At 45.3% G+C, this 21,874-nt stretch overlaps 1 protein-coding gene and 1 long non-coding RNA gene across 3 annotated transcripts in view; one reads left to right on the forward strand and one right to left on the reverse strand.

Annotated features, from left to right (window-relative positions):
- The first annotated feature begins 11 nt into the window (after positions 1-11).
- Positions 12-2,896, forward strand: LOC130846512 (uncharacterized). 2 transcript variants are annotated; one of them, XR_009051576.1, is made up of 3 exons: positions 12-106; positions 1,857-2,007; positions 2,708-2,896. It is a non-coding gene; the product is annotated as an uncharacterized LOC130846512 (long non-coding RNA). The 2 variants fall into 2 exon arrangements; XR_009051575.1 differs by having other exon boundaries at positions 1,867-2,007.
- Positions 2,897-11,679: 8,783 nt separating this feature from the next.
- Positions 11,680-21,874, reverse strand: part of COL27A1 (collagen type XXVII alpha 1 chain) — a 143,668-nt gene continuing 133,473 nt past the window's right edge. Inside the window, exons 59-61 of the mRNA XM_057724123.1 lie at positions 21,054-21,163; positions 14,455-14,673; positions 11,680-13,662 (exon numbers count right to left, since the gene is read on the reverse strand). Of these exons, the coding sequence (XP_057580106.1) occupies positions 13,516-13,662; positions 14,455-14,673; positions 21,054-21,163 (476 nt within the window). The 3' untranslated portion in view covers positions 11,680-13,515. The remainder of the gene's footprint in view (positions 13,663-14,454; positions 14,674-21,053; positions 21,164-21,874) is intronic.

A 21,874-nucleotide genomic window follows, 5' to 3' on the forward strand; every position in this document is an offset into this window, starting at 1 on the left:
AATGTGATGTTGATAGAGAAGGCTGTAAGCAAACACTCCTGTTTTCATTCAATTCCTGTCCTACTAAGCCTCAAGACTTGAGAAGGACCCAGCCATAAATCCAGTGGTGAGCGCAACTTACAGAGCTCCCAGGCGAGCAAGCGTGGGGTATGGGGGGAATGCGTGGGGGAGGGGTTTAGGGGTGGGAGGTGCGGGCAAAGGTGGGGTCAGTTCCAGCTGAGTGTGGGGACAAGTGTGGAAGAGCAAAAGTCCAGAGGGGCCCCCACCTGGAGGCAGGACCATTTCCAAAAGAAAGTGGCTTCTGAGTTGAAGGTCTATTTCCAGTACATGTATTGCTTGAACCACCTCTCAGCATCTAAAACAGGAAATTCTCTCTGTGTTGTCTCCACCCCCTGCTAGATGAGCAGGGAGCTTGCCTCTCTTTTCACCCGTATATTCCCAGTCCTGGAACAGTGCTTAGCAAGTAGTGGACACTCAGTGTGCACCACGGAATAAATGATCCCACTGCCCGTTTGCATTTCTGCAAGATGGCGTTGAATCTTTATTCGTATAAATAAATACTTTACAAAAGTATTATTTATGCTATGCTTACGATTTTGTATTCATATTTATTTCATGTATTTTGACTACTTTTTCATGTGTCAGTGTGGCCAGCAGTTGTAACTGGAATGGATGCATAACTTTTCATTCACTTCTTGGATTTCTAACTTGCTTAAGCACATCCTCTCTTTATATCTACAGCATTTTATTTTATTTTTTCCAGCTTTATGGAAATATAGTTGTCTATAGCATTTTACATTGTGATTTTTCTTCTGATGATATGTCAGAGAGCGTCCAAATTTCTTTCAAGAGACAGAAAAGCATATGTCTTTAAAGTACAAGACTTTAGCAATGCTTAAAATTGCCCCCCAACTTCATAACACAGGAAGATCAACTTAATGCTTGGTGATGACCTAGATGGGGTGGGATAGGGAAGGGGGAGGGAGGCTCAAGAGGGAGGGGATATGGGGATATATGTATAAATACAGCTGATTCACTTTGCTGTACAGCAGAAACTAGCACAACAGTGTAAAGCAATTATACTCCAATAAAGATCTGGAAAAAAAATTTTTTTAATGAAATAAAATAAAATTGTGCCTTAAATAAATAAATAAATAAATAAATATAATAGCTCCCAAACTAGAAACAATTCAGATATCTGTCAACAGGAAAATTGAAAAACAAACTGTGGCATTTTCATACAAAGGAATACGACTTGGTAACAAAACGAAATGAACTAGGATACGTGTAACAACACGAATGCATCTCAGAAACATCATGCTGAACAAAAGAAGCCAGACTCAATAGTGCATGGACTGGATGATTCCATTTATATGAAGTTCTAGAACAGCCAAAATTAATTATAATGGTAGAAATCAGATCAGTGGTTGCCTTGGCAATTGGACTGCCAAGGGCCATGAGAGAACTTTCTTTGTACTCTCTCCTTGAAATATCAAATGCTGTATCCAAATGTCCTGAGGCTTTGTGGGTGATGCTACTGCCGATACAGAAGACAGACACCACTTCAGAGTTCAGGGAGGATATGAGTGGACTTAGAGGTAATGAAACTGAGCAGGACCCTGCGGGGCCCTCCCTGGTTAAAACAAACAAACAAACAAACAAACAAACAAACAAACAAACCCCCTCTGTTTCTTGTTTATAGAAAGAAAAAAGCAGTGGGGGAGGATTTAGTCTCCTAGGCCTTCTCTGAGTTCCAAAGAACTAGTTCAAGCAGTTAATGATTAGGACAATAGAGATCCAGACTCCTAGTCCCTCCTGAAGGGATGTAGATTAATAATTGGATGCATATCTTTGAGTTGTTTGCAGAAACTAAGACTCCAACCCCAGTGGAGGATGGGGACTACATCCTGACCACAAGCACAGAGACCTCAAACTAGTTGGAACCAGAAGGTTGATGATGGAGATTCCTGAAACATCCCTGTTACCTCACCACCAACCAATCAGAAGGTCCATGAGCTGATCACGCACCCTAAGACCCTCGCCCGTTTACCCTTCTTGCCTTTACAAACCTTGTGCCCCGGCCAGCTAACAAGATGGATTCGACACAAGTCTAGAGCTCCCATCTTCCGTGTTGACACCTCCTCTATAAGTAAACCTTTCTTTGCTCCAAACTCTGACATTTCAGTTTGGCCTCACTGTGCATGGGGCATACGAACTTGTATTTGCCAACAGAAAGAGAAAAGGCAAATTAATTACCTTTCTCATTCTTCCCTCTCAGCATAAAGGCAGTAAGTTCTTGCCACACCAGCTCTTGCTTCTCCACAGTACCAAGAATCCATTTTTTTGGTTTTTTGCAAAGTGTGGTTGGGGAAGCCCTCCTGTATTAGCAATAGGTGGTATTTGTAAGAGTTGCACATGGTAGCTGAGAAACATTTTGTAATATGAAATCATTCATATTCCTCTTAAATTCGTGAATAGGTAGATGTAACACACATTAGGCATGAATCTGACTCTCGACATCAGCAGCTAGAGGTTGAGCGCTTGCATTGTGAATAACTTACAGCTTTACAAAATTTTTGAACAAGATTTAATCCATTGATTAAATTTCCAGCACTTAAATTGTAAAGAGTCAGCTTTATTTAAAAACTTTGGATTTATAGGGACTTCCCTGGTGGTCCAGTGGTTAAGAATTCTCTTCCCAATGCAGGGACGTGGGTTCGATCCCTGGTCGGGGAACTAAGATCTCACATGCCGTGGGGGAACAAAGCCCACGTGCCACCACTACTGAACCCGTGCGCTCCGGAGCCTGCGAGCCACCGTTAGAGAGCCCGAGCACCTCAGTGAAGATTCCGCATGCTGCAATGAAGATCCTACATGCCGCAACTAAGACCTGATGCAGCCAAATTAATTAATTAATTAAAACAAAAAATAATAATAAAAAACTTTTGATTTATAATGTTTATTTAGACCAATGGTCCGTTGGCCTTTGTTCATGGGCAGAAATGCCGGGGTCACCTATGTGGGAGAAAGGTGAACAGGGAGAGCCAGTAAAGAACAGGACTCAGTCCTTCTTTTGTCCAGAGCACTTCAGGTCTGGCCTAACCTGCATGCCTCCTGAAGCAAAACCACACACAGTGAGTATGATATACGGTAAGTCCCCTCCACACAAACCTTTGAGTTGTGAACTCTCAAAGGTGTGAGCGTGTGTTCCATCAGCGCCAGGCGTGAGGGACATTGCAGCTCGCCCTCCGTCTCCTGTTGCTGGTGATCCTCCAGCTCAACCACCTCCCACCGCCTCTCCCTCCTCCCGTCAGTAACTCTTTTTGCCTGTTCACTCCATGCCAGCCCCTGTATGCCAGCTGCTGCACTGTACTACTGTACTTTTCAAGGTACTGTACTGTAAGATTAAAAATGTTTATTTTTTGTGTTTGTTTTTTATGTATTATTTGCATGAGAAGTATTATAAACCTATTACAGTACAGTACTATATAATCGATTGTGTTAGCTGGGTACCTGGGCTAATTTTGTTGAACTTATGAACAAATTGGACGTATGAATGCACTCTTGGAACAGAACTCATTCGTATGTAGGGGACATACTGTAATAAGAAATATATACTTGGTCTCTACCTCCATTTCCTGGCACATAGCTCATAAAACTCTGGGGCTCTCCAAAGGGGTACTTGTCTTTCTGTGTGCTAACGAGATGTCTCTTGACTGGGGGCTCTTGGATACCCTCAGGATGGGGGCTGGTTACTAGGGGAACCAACCTTGTGATTGGAGGGTTGGAACTCCCAGCGCCACCCCCTCACCTCTGGGAAGGGAACTGGTGCTGGAGATTGACTTGGTCACTAATGATGACCGATGATTTAATCAACCATGCTCACATAATGATGCTTTCAGTAAAGTCCCAAATGACGGAGTTTGGAGAGCTTCCAGCTTGGGGAACATGTGGAGGTGCTGAGTAGGTGGCTGATCCAAAGAGGGCATGGAAGCTCCGTGCCCTTTGCCACATACCTTGCCCTATGCCTCCTTGCTATCTGACTGTTCCTAAACTGTATCCTTTTATACTAAAGTGGTAATCTAGTAAGTAAACAATTTCCCTGAGTTCTGTGAGCCGTTCTAGTAAATGACCAAATCCGAAGAGAGGGTTGTGGGAACCTCTGTTGTAGCTGGTCAGTCGGAAGCACAGGTGACAACCTGGACTTGTGATTAGCATCTGAAATGGGGACAGTCTTGTGGGACGGAGCCCTTAACCTGCAGGATCTGATGCTAACCCTGGTTCGCGTTGAACCTGAGTCCCCCTAGAACCGAGTTACCTTACTGAGTTTATGGTTAATCTCTCTATTCAAAATTTTATGTCCTTTCTTGTCCAGCCCCAGTTCCCCTCAGGACTGAGGAGCAACAAAAAAAAGGGGGGGTGATTGAAACTGAGCTGGACCCTGCAGTGTCTTCCTGGTACAAAAGCCCCTTCATGTCCTGTTTCTTGTTTGCTGAAGAAAACCTTCCTAAGCCTTCCCCTAGTTCCAAGGAGGAGGCTCAAGCAGTTAATGATCAGGACCACAGAGTCACAGGACTCCTAGTCCCTCCTGAAGGGATGTAGATAAAAATCGGATGCATATCTTTGAGTTGTTTGCAGAAACTGCGAACTGCACCCAGGTGGAGGATGGGGACTACGTGCTGACCACAAGCATGTAGACCCCAAACTAGTTGGAACCAGAAGGTGGATGATCAAGATTCCTGAAACATCCACCTGTTACCTCACCACCAACCAGTCAGAAGAAGGTCCATGAGCTGATCATGCATCCTATGACCCTCTCCCCTAACACTTTCTGAAAGCCATCGAGGAGTTCCAGTCTTTTGAGCATGAGCTACCCATTCTCCTTGCTTGGGGCCTGCAATAAATGCTGGGGTTTACTTCACCACAACCTGGTGTCAGTAGATTGGCTTTGCTGCATATGGAGCAAGTAGACCCAAGTTTTGTTTGGTAACAGTGTCAGAACTGAACTGAATTGTAAGACACCCAATTGGTGTCTGGAGAGCCAGAGAATTGCTTGGTGTGGGAGAAAGCACACACACACTGGGTAGCCAGGAGTACAGTGAGCAGAGGAGAGAGAAATGAAAGTTTTCCCTGACAATAAGTGGAGTGCCTCCCCTAGGAAGGAGTGAGTGGTCCTCATCCTCAGGCTTCCCCTTGGGGGTCTGGTTTTCACTTTCCTCACAAGAGGCTGTCCAAGTAGTTTCTCCAAGCACACCCAGCACTCACCCTGACACAGTACAATTTTCTCTATCCTCTTACATTTCAAGGATGCTTTAGTACCTCCATGAATTGAGGTCTTGAGCAGCCCTTCCCAGCCTGCCTCTCCATCTGTCCCTGGCACAATGTCAAGAGAAGTTTTGCAGGAAAGAGACAGAAAAGCAATCAGGGTAGTGTAGGATGCTGGTGAAGAATTGTCCTGGTATTACCACTTGCTAACTGTGCAACCTTGGGCAAGTTACCTAACTTCTCTGTGCCTCCATTTCCCTACCTGTAAAATGGGGATAATACTAATAAACTCCACTTCTTTGGATTGTTATGCATATTCAGTCAGTTCACATCTAGATGAACTAAATATTAGATGAAACAAACTTGCTTCTAAGGGTCTTCCTATTATAATAAACATCACCATCTGTTTAATGACAAGCTGTGGTGGTGAGGAAGGAAAGACAGACTCCTGTATTATATCAATACTTCAGTGATTACAGGGTTCATCCCACTTCTAAAGACATCAAAATGCAAAACTATGTCTATATTAGATTCAGGAAAATAGGGTATTTTCCCTATTAGATACATGAGAAAACCAATGGCCCACAGGGGTAAGGTGACATGGTGAAAAGGTCAGGTTTTGATAATCAGGGAAATGGACCATTTTGAAATGGTTCACTTTCTGAGAAAGCCACTTTATACATATTTCTGGACATTTTATACAAGGCCAGGGGTGAGCTGTGTGTCTGACAACTAATTCGTGATCTTATCTTGTGACCACAAGAATACACTGGCAGAGCAAAGAGTCCAAATTAGGAACTTTGTATCTGGGCTGAGGAAATACCAAAAAATATTTGCTCAAATTCAAATCCTGTTTTGTGATCTTGGGCAACTTATGTAACCTCTCTGGACTTTAGTTTTCTAGTCGGAAGAGCCAGGGCAATAACACATGCCTCCAGTTGTTGTGTATGAGATGAACACGGATCAAACTCAACATGGCTCCTGGTTCACAGAAAGTGCACATGATACTGTAGACGCCTTTATTTTGGAAAGTGCTATTAGGGGTTGAACCATATGAAACTGTGGATTTTAAATTATTTATTTACTTATTTATTTTTATTGAAGTGTAGTTGATTTACAGTGTTGTGCCAATCTCTGCTGTATGGCAAAGTGACTCAGTTATACACATAAATACATCCTTTTTTAATTTTCTTTTCCACTATGGCTTGTCACAGGATATTGAATATAGTTCCCTGTGCTATATATTAGGACTATATATATAGTTTATCCATTCTAAATGTAATAGTTTGTGCCAACCAACCCCAAACTCCCAGTCCTTTCTTCTTCCTCCCCACCTCCCCCTTGGCAACGACAAGTCTGTTCTCTATGTCTATGAGTCTGTGAAACTGTGGATTTTATAGGCCAAAAACCAGCTGAATACCATTCAATTTCACCTGGTTCATCCAACAGTTATAGAACAATAGCCCAGTCTGTGGTTGGCAAACAGGGAAGGGCATGTCACTCCCATTTTGCTGGGGGATAAACGGAGGCCCAGAGAGAGAGAATGACCCGCCCAAGGCCATGTCACAGGCGGGAAGCTGAGACCACAATCCATCTGCCAGCCTCTCCCCTTCTTGCCCTCTCTTATTTTCCCAGCGCCAGGCTTCTGGTCATCGTGAGATGTGGCTGTCCCCCTGCCACGGCTTGATTCACCATGAACAGAGCAAACACAGGACTGGGGTTTCCCCTGGGAAGTCCACCCTGGCTGTTTCCAGACACTGGGAGGTGCAATGGGAGATTGGGAATTTCAGAGGCTGCGAGCTCGGGAAGAGCTGCCTTTTGTCCCTGACAAAGTCCTACCTGCCCTTGCTGGGAATGAGCTGGCCCAGCTTCAGCAGCTTCCTCAGCCAGGTCACAGAGGCCTCCTGGAATAGAGCATCATGGTTTTAACACAGCCCCTCTTCTCTTTCCCCTCTGGCCCTTCTTCACGACTCTCTCGCCTTCCATATCTTCAAAGCTGTTGACTCTCTGGAGCTCTGACTGGGGCGCAGACCTCTTTCCTGTCCTCCCAGCTCAGCCAGCTGCCCCTGGACAGCTCCACTCCGGTGGCCCATCACAGCACAAACTCAGCCTGGCCAACACAAACCCTGCTCTCCTGTGCAAACCTGTGGCTTGTCCTGTTCCCAGCCTAGGACCCCAGGCTTCCCCAGACCTGACCCTGTGGCACTGCTTTGAACTGCTTACTCCTCCCCAAATATGCGGTGCTACCTTTAGGTGCGGTCTGCTTTTCTCCCAGTGCTCTTCCCCGTCCGGCTAACGTTTACTCACTCTCTCTCAGCCTCGGCTTCTGATGGTTAATTTTACGTGTTGACTTAACTGAGCCATGGGGTACCCAGCTATTTGGCTCAACATTCTGGGTGTGTCTGTGGGAGTATTTTGGATGAGATTAACAATTGAATGCATAGACTGAGTAAAGTAGATTGCCCTCCTGCGTATGGGTGGGCCACATCTAATCTGTTGAGGGCCTGAATAAAATCAAAAGGCCAAGTAAGAGAGAATTCCTACTGCCTGACTGCTTGAGATGGATATCAGTCTTTTCCTGATTTTGGACATGAACTGAAACACTGGTTCTTCCTTGGTCCTGAGCCTGCCAGCCTTTGGATTAGAACTACACCATCAGCTCTCCTGGGTCTGGAGTTGGCCAGTTCACCCTGCAGATCTTGGCACTCACCAGCCAACATAATCATGTGAGCCAGCTTCTTATAATAAATGTCTCTCTCTCTCTCACACACACACACACACAGACACACACACACACACACACTGTATTGGTTCTGTTTCTCTGGGACCTTGTTTAATACAGTGTCACCTCCTGACTGTCCTCCCCAAGCTGAGATTGCATCATCCGTGGTGGCCCTTTCCTGCTTCCCTGCCCTCACATCTAGCCTCCTGCTCCCTGCTCTCCTAACCCTTAACCACACAAGGTCCAACCTCTCTAGCTGCCTCCACCAGACTCAGAGCCCCTCAGACAAGCTCTCAGATCCATCACAACCCCAGTTGCCACACGTGGCTTGACACAAAGAAGGTGCTACTGACAAACATGTGTCAAGGAAATAAAAATGGGAGTTCTTGTGGGGAGTCCTTGCACAAGATTGAGTGCCTTTGACATGCTATGCTCTGTGGCTACAGCAGAGGACAAGCTACATCTTTTGCCCTCACAGAGCTTCCTATGGGGAAAACAGACATTAAAGAGATTGAATTTTCCCATCTGTAAAATGGGAAGCATGATAGAACATCTGGGCAAATTCTTTATGGGTGGTGATATCTAGCAGACCTCAGGCAATGATTCAGGAAATGGGCCATGCTGCCTCAATTTCATTTTTGATTAATTGTCAGTCAAAGAAATGAAAAGAACATTCTCATCTCATTTCCAAGTTTTTTTTTTTTTCTTTTCCAGTGTTGGAAAGTTATTTTCCAGATTAAGGAAATCGTGTGGGCTGTGGTTCTTGGGACTTGAGCCTGTACTAGAATCTTCAGGAAGGCTCGTTAAAACACACATTGCAGGGCCCCATCCTTGGGTTTGTGATTCAGTAGGTTTAGGAGGGGGCTGAAAATTTTGTGTTGGTCACCAGCTCTTGGCATTGCTAATCCCAGGGGGCCACGTTGAGCACCACTGGTCTACTGCATATAACACTGCTGTCAACAGTCTTGGGGCTGAATCACAGCTTTGCCTTGGCCTCACCGGGTGACTTCGGGTACTTCCCTGGACTTCAGTTGCCCTCTTTGTCAAACAAGAGGGTGTACCTGGGGCGTGGGAATCTCCAAACCTTTCCAGACCGCTAATCCTGGGCTCCATGGATGGAAGTCTTGGAGCCACCACAGGGCAGCGGCTCCCGAGGCTCACAGTCTGGGGTAGATGCCAGGGTGGGGAAGGTAGAGAAGCCCCAGCTGCCTGTGGACTGATGACCTGGAAACTTACAGCTAGTTTTGAAAACATAATATCCTGGATGTGAGTTCAACTGCTCGTAATTTGTTTTTTCTCCTAGATGAGAAGGACAGAAAAGTTCTGATTTCTCCAATGTCCCAGGGGAGGAGGAACACACTAAAGAAGTACTCTTGGTACTCTGAACCAAGAGTCAGGAGATATGGGTTTCAGGTCCAGGAGGTATAAGTATGTCCCAAATATTGAATGGGACATACTTATTGCTAAAAACGTACTTATTGTTTATCTGAAATTCAAATTTATCTGGGTGTCCTGTATATTTATTTAATAACTCTGGCTAACTCTGTCTTCTGGATTCTCACTCACTTTTTCTAAAGCAGATGTCGTTGGGGCCTCTCTCAAGAATCTCACAGGTAAGAATTCTTCATATTGAAGCACTAATCGTAATTGCCAAAAGATGGAAACAACCCGCATGTCATCACTGGATGCATGGATAAAAGAAATCTGGTCTACCCATGCAGTGAAATAGTATTCAGTCATAAAAAAGAATGCAGCACTGATCCATGCTACAACAAGCATGAACCTTGAAAACATGCTAAATGAAAGCAGTCATTCACAAAAGGTCATATATTGTATGATTCCACTTACATGAAATATCCATAGTAGGCAAAGCCATCGACAGAAAGCAGATCAGTGGTCCTCCAGGGGCAGGAGCTGGGGGGGGGGAGGTGGCGAGTGATGGCTTCATGGGTATGGAGTTTCTTTTTGGGGTCATGGAAATGTTCTGGAACAGAAACCGTGTAACTCTGATTGGGACTTGAACCCATGTGCTGGGACTTGAACCCATGTGTTGGGACTTGAATCCATGTGTTGGGACTTGAAACCGGCCTAAATCCAAATTGGGACTTGAACCCATGGTCTTTTAACTGAGATCACACACCTGGTCTCAGGAGTTAATGAAGCTCAGGTTCTTGATGTCTCATCACAGAAAGAATTCAGTGAGACACAAAGTGATAGTTAAGAAATGGATTTGTTTAGAGAAACACACTCCGCAGACAGAGTGTGGGCCATCTCAGAAGGTGAGAATGGCGCCAAAATATAGCATGGTTAGTTTTCATGGGTTGGGTAATTTCATAGGTCAATGAGGAGGACGATTATCCCAAGTATCTGGGAGGAGGGGCAGAGATTTCCAGGAGTTGGCCACTGCCCACTTTTTGATCTTCAATGGTTGGCCTCAGAACTGTCACATAGCTGGTGCATGGATCACTTAGCTTATGCTAACGTATTACAATGAGCACATAATGAGGCTCACGGTCCACTGCAAGTCAAATCTTCCTCCATCTTGGATCCAGTTAGTTCTAATCAGTTTTATTTTTTTTGTTGGATAAATTTATTTATTTACTTATTTATGTATTGGCTGTGTTGGGTCTTCATTGTTGCACATGGGCTTTCTCTAGCTGCAGTGAGTGGAGGCTACTCTACATGGTGGTGCGCCGGCTCCTCATTGTGGTGGCTTCTCTTGTTGCCAGGCTCTAGACACGTGAGCTTGAGTAGTGGCGGCACACGGGCTTCGTTGCTCTGCAGCACGTGGTACCTTCCTAGAGCAGGGATCAAACCCATGGCCCCTGCATTGGCTGCATTGGCAGGCGGATGCTTAACCACTGTGCCACCTAGGAAGTCCCTCTAATCAGTTTATGTGCTGTCCTCAGGCTATGTTATTCTTTTAATGGTTGTGCCCCGCCCCATTCCTCCTGTTTCTGAACTAGACGGTGGTGATGGTTACCTGACATTGTGAATGTGCTAAATGTCATTAATGGTCAGTTTTATGTTGTATTTTACCATGCTAAAAAAAAAAAAAAAAAAGAGTTGCTCCTTAACCTCGATATACCTCCTCCTTGCATGTTATGGGTTGAATTGTGTCCCCACGAAAGATATGCTTCCCTGTTACCTGTGAAGACAGCCTTATTTGGAAATAGGGTCTTTGCAGATGTAATCAAGTTAAGATGAGGTCATTGGGGTGGGCCTTCATCCAATATGACTGGTGTCCTTAGAAATACATGGGATTAGAGATACACAGGGAGAGTGTCATGTGACTACAGAGGCCGAGACTGAGGTGCTGCCCTGCTAGACAGGGACCACCTGGGGCCTCAGGACCGTGTAAGGAACCTCCCCTAGAGGCGTGGGAGGGATTGTGGCCCTGCCAACACTTAGATTTATAGCCTCCAGCACACTTCCAGCTTCCAGAACAGGGAGAGAAGGCCTTTCTGCTGTTTTAAGCCACCAGGTTTGTGCACAGTAGCCAATGGGACCTTAGGGGACCCACTCCTTCACTTTTAGGGCCCCCGCCTCCAAGGTGTCGTATCTCTCCCTGCCCCCCCCTTCTTTGGGGGGAGCAGGACAAACAGGGCATCCTCTGAGCCTCTTCCTCTGACCCCCCAGCCCTGCCAGAAACTACCCTGCGGCCTTTTCAAAGAAGCACACGGCCACAGATGTGTCATTCCATTGCCTCAGTCTTAAATATTTATTTAAAATCCAGAAGGGAAAAGGAGAAACGGAACCCACTTGGGTTTTAACACATTGACATGTGGACAGAGACATGAACAAGGACAGCGGAGAAACCCAAGAACAAGACAGACACCAGGACAGAGGCCAGGTGGAGACTGGAGGCTGGGGAGACCGAGCGCTGAGATAAGGCCCGAGCTGCTACAAAAACACACTTCCGGGGAGCGGGGAGCGTGGGGGTGGGGCAGAGGAGAGAGACAGGAAGCTGGGGGGGGGGGCCAGAGTGAGGTATTAAATAGTGAAAATCAAATCCAATTCCCAAAGAGACACAACTTTAGAAAGAAAAAAAAAAAAAGACACAAATAGACTTTTACATAAAATTTCCCCTTCTATAAAAATAATTCCATAGTTAAAATGACCTCAAAATCCAACCCGATGCTGACTGGTACGCTGACACAGGACAATCACGCTGAACTCTGAGATTCCCCTAATGAGCCTTTCTCCTCATCCCACATTTACACTTGGAGCTAATGATGCTGGCTTTCTACAGAACTGAATGACAATGAAAAAGCAGGAGTGATGACTGCATCTTGGAAGGACAAGCTCCAGGAAGGGAGGACCTTAGGGGATGGTCTGTGGCTTCATGAGATGCGTCCATATTCACATTCCACCTCCAAGGCCAGCTCTGACCCAGTACCATTCTCCTCATTGGTTTCTTCAAGGTCAAAGCTGCAAGGTCAGGACTCTTCAGTCTGGATCACACCCTCCAAGACAAGCCTAACTTCCCTCCAGGACCAAGAAAGGCCAAATTAAAATCCTTCATGCTCAGGCCTCCCCCTGCCTTCAGAGGACAAATATTTCAAAGTCCATAAGTTAAAAGGTACATCTTTTCTACTTCTGTTTCTCGTTGGTTTTTGTTTTTGTTTTTTTTGCTTTGCTTTTTTTTTCCTTTTACCTTCTTCCCCTCCCTGCTTAACAGATTACCTGATGAGCACAGGGTGATGCTAGGAAAATTTTAAAAATTCCCCAAACTTTATCATTTGGAGGAGAGAGAAAAACATGAATGATACCCCACACCCAAATGTTTCTTCAAAGTCTGTGGCAAAAACGGTAGCACCTTCAGAATCTTAAATAGGGTTTTTTTTTTTTCCTTAAAAAAAATCACATACACTATGAGACAATTGTGAGCACCAGCGATTTCACAGTGGGAGGTAGCAGACGTGGGCACCCCCAGCCCCGAGGAGCTCGCCTCTCTCTCTTGGCATCCATCACTTCCCACCCCCGGCTGCTCTCTCTCACTTTCTCACCTCTTTCCCAGGTGAAAAAAAATAGTACCGCACCTTCTTTGTGTTTGTTTAAATAAAATACATATACTTCTTTCTTTCCTTTTCTCCTTTTTTCATGTCTCCTCTCTAATATTGCACATCAAAGCTCCCTGGCAGGGACCAGCTGACAAGCTGCCCCCCTTCCCTCAAGCTGGCTGGAACGTGGGGCTCTTTGGGCAGGAAGCTGGGCAGGGAAGGCGGTGGCCACAGAGCTGGGAGACAGGCCACGGGGCTCAGGCAGGTTGCAGGCACAGCTTGCTCTGGCCGGCTCTTTGGTTGGTCTTTGGGGCTCAGCTGGGATCAGTTGTTCCCAACGACACCCCGTGCCCCGCTACCCCTCAGCCTCTTCTACTGGGCAGACAACAGCTGGGGTCTGCTCAAGGATCCTTGGGCAGGTGAGCTGCCTCTCCTAAGGGGCCCACCTGCCCCTAGGTACCCTCCCTTAGCCTCCTTCTCCTCTTCCCTCCCCCTCGAGGCCTAGAGGAACCAGGAGGTCAGAGGTCAGAGGAAGCATGCAGGTCCAACTTCGAGGCGGTACTGCTTCCCTGATGAGGCAGGAGGGAGGTTGTCCACACTGACAATGGGCAGCTGCTGGGGGTCCTGGGTCCGGAAGGTGAATAGCGTCTGATGCCAGCGGCCATCCTGGACCTGAGGGAAAAGGGTACACATACATCCGTCATGGTCCTTATATCACGTGCATTTCCCCCTCATCTTTCTTCACAATTTTTAATGTCCACGTGACATTTCACTGTCACAATGACCGGTATTTGTCCGTTTAGATTGCTTCTACTATTTTGAGTCTTATAAGTAAAGCCGTCATGAATATCATCGTAGCTAAACTTTTGTGCACATTCTTACCCTAGAACAAATTCTAGAGGTAGATTTTTCTGGATCAAAGTATAGGTACATTTGTAAGGCTTTGGATATGTCTTGGAGATATATATGTAACTGCTGTCCTGAAAACCTCTACCAATTTATTTTTAATTTTTCCAAATAGCTTTGTGTGAGAGTATTGGTTTCCCCACGTCCTCAGTAACACTGGAGATTACTGATTTTGTTTAATTTCGTGAAACTGGTTTTTTGGATGACTTTCTCTCTCCTTCTTCCCCTACAACCCACCCTGTTTTTGGCCTCTGAAAACAACCAGGTTAAAAGAAGAAATTAATCTGAGGGCAGGGGCAGCGAGAAGAGTAGAAATATATCCTTCTATGAGCAGCCTTGCAAATAAGCACAGCATCTACTAGCCCAGATCTTCCCTCAGAACTTTCCCAGGGAGGAAAGTGAATAAAAGCAATTTTATAAAACTCTTACCAAAAAATTATTACACAAAGATAAAAATTATACGTACCATACTAATGTGGTATAAAATTGTTATTATATAAGAACACATGTTTCCACCTGTCTATGCATGAGGGGCCTGTGAGGCACCCCAAGAGTTACCTTGCAGCCATCCATTGACACTTCCGGCCTGAACTGACCCCCGGCTTCAAAGATCTGCCCGTTCCAGGCCCGGAAGCGCACAGCCTGCTTCGCTGGGGTCTGCCCCGTGCCCTCCTGCCACACGGTCATGTTAAGGCAGTGGATGGTGATTTGCTGTGTCACCTCAGAGCTTAGCAGGTGCAGAAAATTCATCTGGACCCGGCTGATGGCAAACTCCACCTGTGGAGGAGACACAGCAGTGCGGCGGGGTCGGGCGTGGCTATCCACAGCTCTCAGAATCCCTCACCTTCCTCTGGAAGGTCCAGGGATCGGCCCTTTCCTGGTGAGCAATTCCCAGCCACGCTCCCGGAGCTGTGCTCACTTGAAAGACAGAAAAATTGAGATCTGCGTGAGTCAGTCCCACAGCCAAGGAGTAACAAGGAAGGGGAAGAACCGAGGTCTGCCTGACTGCAGCCAGAGCTGTGAGGGTCCTCATGCACTGTATGGCGGAGGTCTCTGGAGCTGAGCGGGGAATCCGAGGCCCAGAGAGGAAGAGGAAATGAGACGTGCCTGCCCCAAGTTTCTAAGCCCCAAGCTCCCGGTGGGGAGGGGTGGGTGCCACTGGAAAAGGCAGACCTGACAGCAAATAATAGGGCAGGATTTAGGGCTTAAGTGGTTGCACTGTAAGTCCTGACAGCTGGGTTTTCTCTTTTTTTGTGATGCAAGTGCCTGACTTAAGCTTTGATCACTGAGGCACCCACTTCAAAGAGGCATCCTCTTCAAAGACAGACTATCTCAAAGAAATATCTTGCCAGCCACAGGACTAGATGGAGAGCCAGGCCACCTCCATGCACTGAGGCGCCTTTGTTTTAGAGCTCTGGATTGATTTCAAGAACTGACTATTTGGGCTACTTGTTTTTCCTTTCCCCATGCTTTAAATTCTGGCCCTTAGATTTTAAATTCACCAATAAAGAATGAGTCTGCAAAACCCTAGCACTCCCCAACTCCAATAAAAGCAGGGCCCCTGGCCCATGCAATGTCTCTCTCTCTCCCATGACCTTGCTGTGTGGCCCCAGGTGGGCTGTGTAATTTCCAGGTCCTGTAAATAAGAAACACCTATTTTTTCAAAGTTTCCTGCGGGTTATTGCTGAAGGGCATCTTGCAACTGTAATAAGAACCGCAAGGGCTGGCCCAACCACAACACTGATTATTGATAGGCTGAGACCAGCACACAATAACTGGCTTAGCAGGCAGGACTGCACTATTGCCCTTACAATTAACGGACCACGAGAAGGAAAACACGACAGAAATCTGTGGTCTCTGTGTCAAAACTTCACTCATGACTGTCGTTCTTCCTCCCTGACCCAATGGGATATGATGGGTCCCACCGCTGGTGTGATGTTACTAAAAAAATTAATGGGCAAATATAAATGTTCTAAACATCTAATGCCAGCACCTCCTAAGAACCCTGAGGAGGTGCACCAGCTCCTTGATAAATGCAAAACCCTGTGGAAGTATCCTGGGGGTGTACCAGTATGCCAGGGCTCTGGTATCACACTCTAGAAGCCTAAGGGTTTTTCCCAAAGACCCTGTGCATATCATGCTAGTGCAAGTAGACCTCAGTCCCAGAGAGGTCTTTTGGAACGTCCTGGGAAGGAAAGTGGCCAGCTATGAAGATGGTTCACAGTGACATCATCCAAAATTTTCCCATAACAACACAACAGATTAAGATAACAGGAGGAAACCAAGAAGTAGAAACTGAGTTTAAAAACTGTACCTTAAATGAAATTCAAATTTTTCTTAACGATTTCATGCAGCAGGAAGGAGAGAGGGGAGCTAATTGGCTATTTTGGGGTTTTTTGTTTGTTACAGGCTCTCAATTGTTATTCAAAGCTGCCAAAATGCATCAAGTGACCAATACCTCTAAAGACCCGAAAATCCATAATTTTCTTAATGATCCATCCGGGCTATATGCTTGTTTCCTCCAAGATCCTCAACTCCCTTGGCTTTCCCCTGAACTCTGCTGCCAAGGGAAAAGCTGACCGGGTTATCCAGGCATCTAGGATGAGGAAGCAGGGAAGGCGAACGTCCCTAGAGCCACTGATATTCTACCAGGGCCCTTCCTGTTTCTGGATGTTTATTCCTGGCATGGTTGCATCCTTCCATCACAGCGATCACTGCTAAGGCTCACAGTGAATGGAAAACATTAAGATGAGGCCCACCTCCTGCTGTGCAAAATCGGCATGGCCCAGCGGGTTGACCATTTCCATGGTCGTGGTGATCTGGATGACCCCTCTTCATTTTCAATTCTGAAGAGGCCCCATTTGACTCAGAATTATTTTTATAGCACACTCCCCTAATTACAGGGCAGTACTACAACACTTTATTGGAACTGCCAAAACCATACAAAAGGCACTAAAACTCCCAGAAGAAAATTTACATTCTTTCTCTGTCCCTTGAAGATGAAATCTTGGAAATGGAAACACCCCAGGAGTTAACTAAAACCCTGCCCACAACTGCCTGAGGCTGAAGGAAAAAGAAGAGGGGGGGAAAGAGGCCTTTTAAAATACAAACTACTATAAAAGCTCTCTTACTCCAAATCTAGTCCACAGCCCCCTTAAGATTACTTGTCAAGAACACATAGAAATCTTAAAAGCCATCTCCACAAATATTGGTAAAAAGCATTAGCCACCGGAGCAGGTAACTTTAACTTGTTCTGCCTCTCAGACACAATTTGGAGTCAAATGCTACTTATAAACTAGTGAGTTTTACACTGTTGTACCTGATTCACGGCTAAAATTTTGGAATGGAAGCTGTAGGGTCTCAGTGTCTGTCTGTGTGTTTATGTAAGTCTCTGGATGTATATGTGATATTTTTCTCTCTCTACCACTGAATGGTGTCGCTAAAATTAATTTGTAAAAGGGTTCTGTTTAATTGGCTTAAAAATGAGCGCTTAGGAATTAGGTATCCCTAAAACTCAGAAATAGGGGCTTCGCTGGTGGCGCAGTGGTTGGGAATCCGCCCGCCAATGCAGGGGACACAGGTTTGATCCCTGCACTGGGATGATCCCACATGCCACGGAGCTCTAGAGCCCGTATGCCACAACTACTGAGCCCACACACCACAACTACTGAAGCCCGAATGCCTAGAGCCCATGCTCAGCAACAAGAGAAGCTACTGCAATGAAAAACCAGTGCACCACAATGAAGAATAGACCCCACTTGCCACAACTAGAGAAAGCCCATGTTCAGCAACAAAGACCCAATGTAGCCAAAAATAGAATCAATCAATCAATCTTAAAAAAAAAAAAACAAAACCTCAGAAATATAGAAACTAATCCAAATGTTTTTCAAGTTCACATGATCTGGGACAATCTTTGGTAAATAAAAGCTAGTCTAAGTTTGTTTTAATTAAAATAGATATGTCTTCACAGTTATCAGCATTAAATATGCTGCAGATAAACAGCTTTTCCTGGGTTTACTAGTCAAATAAATTCATATTATCTCTATTACAAAAGAAAATTAGCTTGGGATGATGGCTGACTTTGTCCACTGTCTAATGAAGATCTTGTAGGTAGTTTAAGCATATTATCAGTAGAGAGAAAAAGATTTTTACCTTGCATGGTCAAGTTGGCTAAAATTGGATTGTTATAAGAGTCTTTTTTTAAAAAATAAGCTTTAATATCAATAATATACTTATGTAATTTTCTCTCATCTGCTAAAAGGACAAAGTTTTCTTGAAGTATTGGTCTGCTCCTGTTATGAGATTATGAAAGGTTTTTCTTTACCTTTTAAGTAATCTGGTTAGAAAGGAAAGATTTTCTGTTTTATCAAAATAATTTCCTGTGCTTCATGTTGTCTTAATCAGGTCTTTAATTACCTAGACAACTGAGTCTTCTCAATATCAAAAGAGCTAAGTTTTGCTCACAACTATGTAATCTTCTGTATTTGCTTTTAAAATCTTTTGTCACTTTGGCTAATTATTAGATAATTAAGCATTTTTTCACAAGGATCTGTGGTTTTATTTAGTCAAGTGTCCAAAACCTTTGATATTTTTGACAAGCTTCCTAAATGCAAGTGCTAAATGAAGTCTTCTTGACCTGGAAGTACTTTTTGGGGTTTTCCAGAGAATCCTTGGTACATCTCAAAAGATCCATTCTCTTTCCTTATTAAAAAAAAAAAAAAAAGAGACATTAAACTAATTATGCTTATTTGATATGTTAAATCACATGAGAAACGTTAAATAAGAAATAACGCTACACCTTCTTTACGGATATCCTTGAATGGATATATGTTATTAATATAATGTTCCAGAAATCATATGAAATCCCTAAAAGTCTGATTTGTAATGTTATCTGTCATAATTCCAGTTATCATCTTAAAATGTTGTTATAGAAATAATAAATACAATGTGTAACAGAAATAACCAAATTTCCTTGTTAACTGCATTATAATAAACTCCCATCAGATCTTTAACCATGGGTATTTAAAAGTGTCATTCTTTTGTCAGTCTTTTGTCATTTATAACTATTGCTTTACTCTGATGCCTTTGCAAAAGTGCTTCATCTTCAAGGAGATTCATGGAAAGGACTCTGACAAGTACAGGTTTCTGGTAACTTTTAAATCATACCATAAGAATCTACAGAACTCTAAAGAAAACTGGATTCATGAAACTGCTAACAAAAGATCAAGATCAAGGATCAATTACACAGGACTGAATGAATTAAAGAGGATGATTATAATTTTTTTATGACTTTTGTTTGAAACATTGCCAGTTCTTTAATTTTCTGTTTCCACATCTGAGGAAAACTTTTCCCTTATGCTAGCAATGACTTACAGCAATTTGGTAAAGAACACCTTTGTGAACAAAGATGAAACAATTTCTGTTTCTTCCTACCTGATCCTTCTAGAATTCAGAAGCTCTCAAATTCTTATTCTCATGGCAGTATAGTTACTTTCATAAGTTCAATAAGAATCTGTTCTCCTTGTAACAGGACAGAATTGGAAACATTGGTTATTACCAAGGCTTTGACTGGAATGTCAAGTTTGAGAGAGACATAAATAGACTGAGATATGACCAGATCACTTAAGTTACTAGGGTGAACTTTATGCATCTCATAACACAGGGCATCACAGGGTGGATTGTAGCGTAAGCCCTGACAGTTGGGGATTCTCTTTTTGTGATGCAAGTGCCTGACTTAAGCTTTGATGGCTGAGGCATCCACTTCAAAGAAAGCGATCTCCAGTAAACACATTGCCAGCCTCACAACTGGCCCTGGAAGAGCCAAGCCACCTCCTAACACTGAAGCTCCTTTGTTTTAGAGCTCTGGTTGATTTTAATAACTGACCATTTGGACCACTTGTTTTTTCTCTTCCCATGCTTAAAATTTCCACCCGTGTGTTTTAAATTCACCAATAAAGAGAGAGCCTGTGAAATCCTAGCCCCTGCCTCCAATAAAAGTAGAACCCCAGGCCCATGCACTGTCCCTCTTTCTCTCTACCAGAGACCTCACTGTGGGTTCCAGGTGTGCCGTGTAATCTCCAGGTCCTGTAAGTAAGAAACCTACATTTTTTTTTTCTGTTTCCTCATGCTTATTGCTGGAGGGCATTTTGCAACCATAACAGGAACGACAAGGGCTGCCCCAACCACAACTTTGGTTATTGGCAGGCTGAGACCAGCACGTAACTGTGGTTCATTTTTCCTGTTGGGATGGCGACTCAGATGGGCAGTCATGTTGCCAACCCAGATGCCAACTCTGGCCTCACCCCTCTGCCACGAGGGCTTGCCATACAGCCCCTGAACCTCAGAGTCAGAAGGGAAAGGGCCTGCTGGACTGTGAGCTCTGGCTATGGGGGTAGCAGTGAGGCTGCCATGTTTCCTGCTGAACCCAGCGCCTTGCTCAGGTGGGGACCCAGCAAAGCCTTGTTGACCAGTTGGCTTGCCTATAGATGCTCAAACACTTGGTCTAACATAGTCAGCACAAGGTACCTCCTGGAGCTTCCCCTGGGGGCTGGGGATGGGATGCAAGTGGGCTCTGGGGTCCCTTTCACTGCAGTGTGAATTGCCCTGTATGGAGGACTTGCAGCAACTGCAGACCCACTGTCCAGTGAGGGGTTTCCTGGGCAGGGGAGTGGTTATGTCCCACTGCTACTGCACACTGTGGTTTTTTTTGAGTTGCCCTGGGCCACCTACAATTCCCAGTCCAGAGACCATCACATGGTAAGTGGGCACTGAACGTGAGTTACATATCTGTATACACAACCCAAGAACAGATGTCCCAGGTGAGCATCACACTGACTTATTTTGTGCTGATGGTCCTGGTTGTGCAAGCCAGGCCAGCTTGGCTAACTACACTGTTTTAGATATTAGGCAGAAAGTTCTATTTGAAGAAAGAACCATTAGCATCACACAACTGGAAAGGGTTTGGAAAACATGGATTTAGAACAATTCATCCCCAATGTACAGATGAGGAACTGGAGTTCAGAAAGAGTTTCCCAAGGCCATGTAGCAAGACAGTCAAGGCTCAGTCCCAAACCTGGGTGGGCTGTGGTCCAGGGCAGGGGGCAGGGGGTGGTGCGTAGAGAAGACCAGCCAGCAGGGGTTGGGGAGCAGATGGGTACCTTGGAGGCTGTGATGGGCTTGAGACACGTCTGTCCACCATGTGTGAAGTTGCAGGAGACTTCAATGGTGTCAGACGAGCAGCCAAGGTTTGGATCCACCCAGTAGGTACCTGCAGACAGCATGGGATGGGGTGTGTATGTGTGTGAGGAGGAGCCCGGGGCTTGGTTCTGAAGGTGGACCCCGCACCTTGTGACCAACTGAGCCCCAATTGGACATGAAGTCAGGTAAGGGGAGCAGAAAAGGGATTCTGTGAGCCGCAGAGATGGAAGGAAACCCTCTGGGCAGAGCTCACGGCTGACAGAGTCCCTGGAGGGGCCACATGGTGGAGCCCTGGCCCATGTTGCTATTGGAAAGTGTCCATTTTACAGAGGAGACAACTGAGGTTGAGAGAGGCTGAGCCACTTGCCCAAGCAATTTAGGGATCGTTAATTGACTGGTTTTGCCACAAAGGCTAGTGATCCTCCTAGAGCTTGGTGGGAGTCAGGGCTTCTACTCCATCAACCAGGCACTTCTGCTAGGACCTGGTTTCTCCTCTGGGTTTCCAAGGGAGCCAAAGGCCCCACAGCTGAAAGAGTAGGACAGCCAACCACCTGTCCACCTTCTTGTACAGTGGAGAGAAGGGTGGCTTGCCCAGCTCACAGAGCTGGTCAGAGGCAGGGCTGACATTCGAACTCAGGTCTGTCTGCCTCCAAAACTGTGGTCCTTCCACGGCACCACATCAACTCCCAGAGACAGAAGAGAGTTGGATGAGGTGCAGACAGGAAGGGGGAATCCTGGCTCTCCAGGGAAGCTATGATGGGGTCCCCTCCTGGTCGTGGTG

Source organism: Hippopotamus amphibius, chromosome 2 (genome assembly GCF_030028045.1).
Source record: "Hippopotamus amphibius kiboko isolate mHipAmp2 chromosome 2, mHipAmp2.hap2, whole genome shotgun sequence".
Classification (NCBI taxonomy): Eukaryota; Metazoa; Chordata; class Mammalia; order Artiodactyla; family Hippopotamidae; genus Hippopotamus; species Hippopotamus amphibius.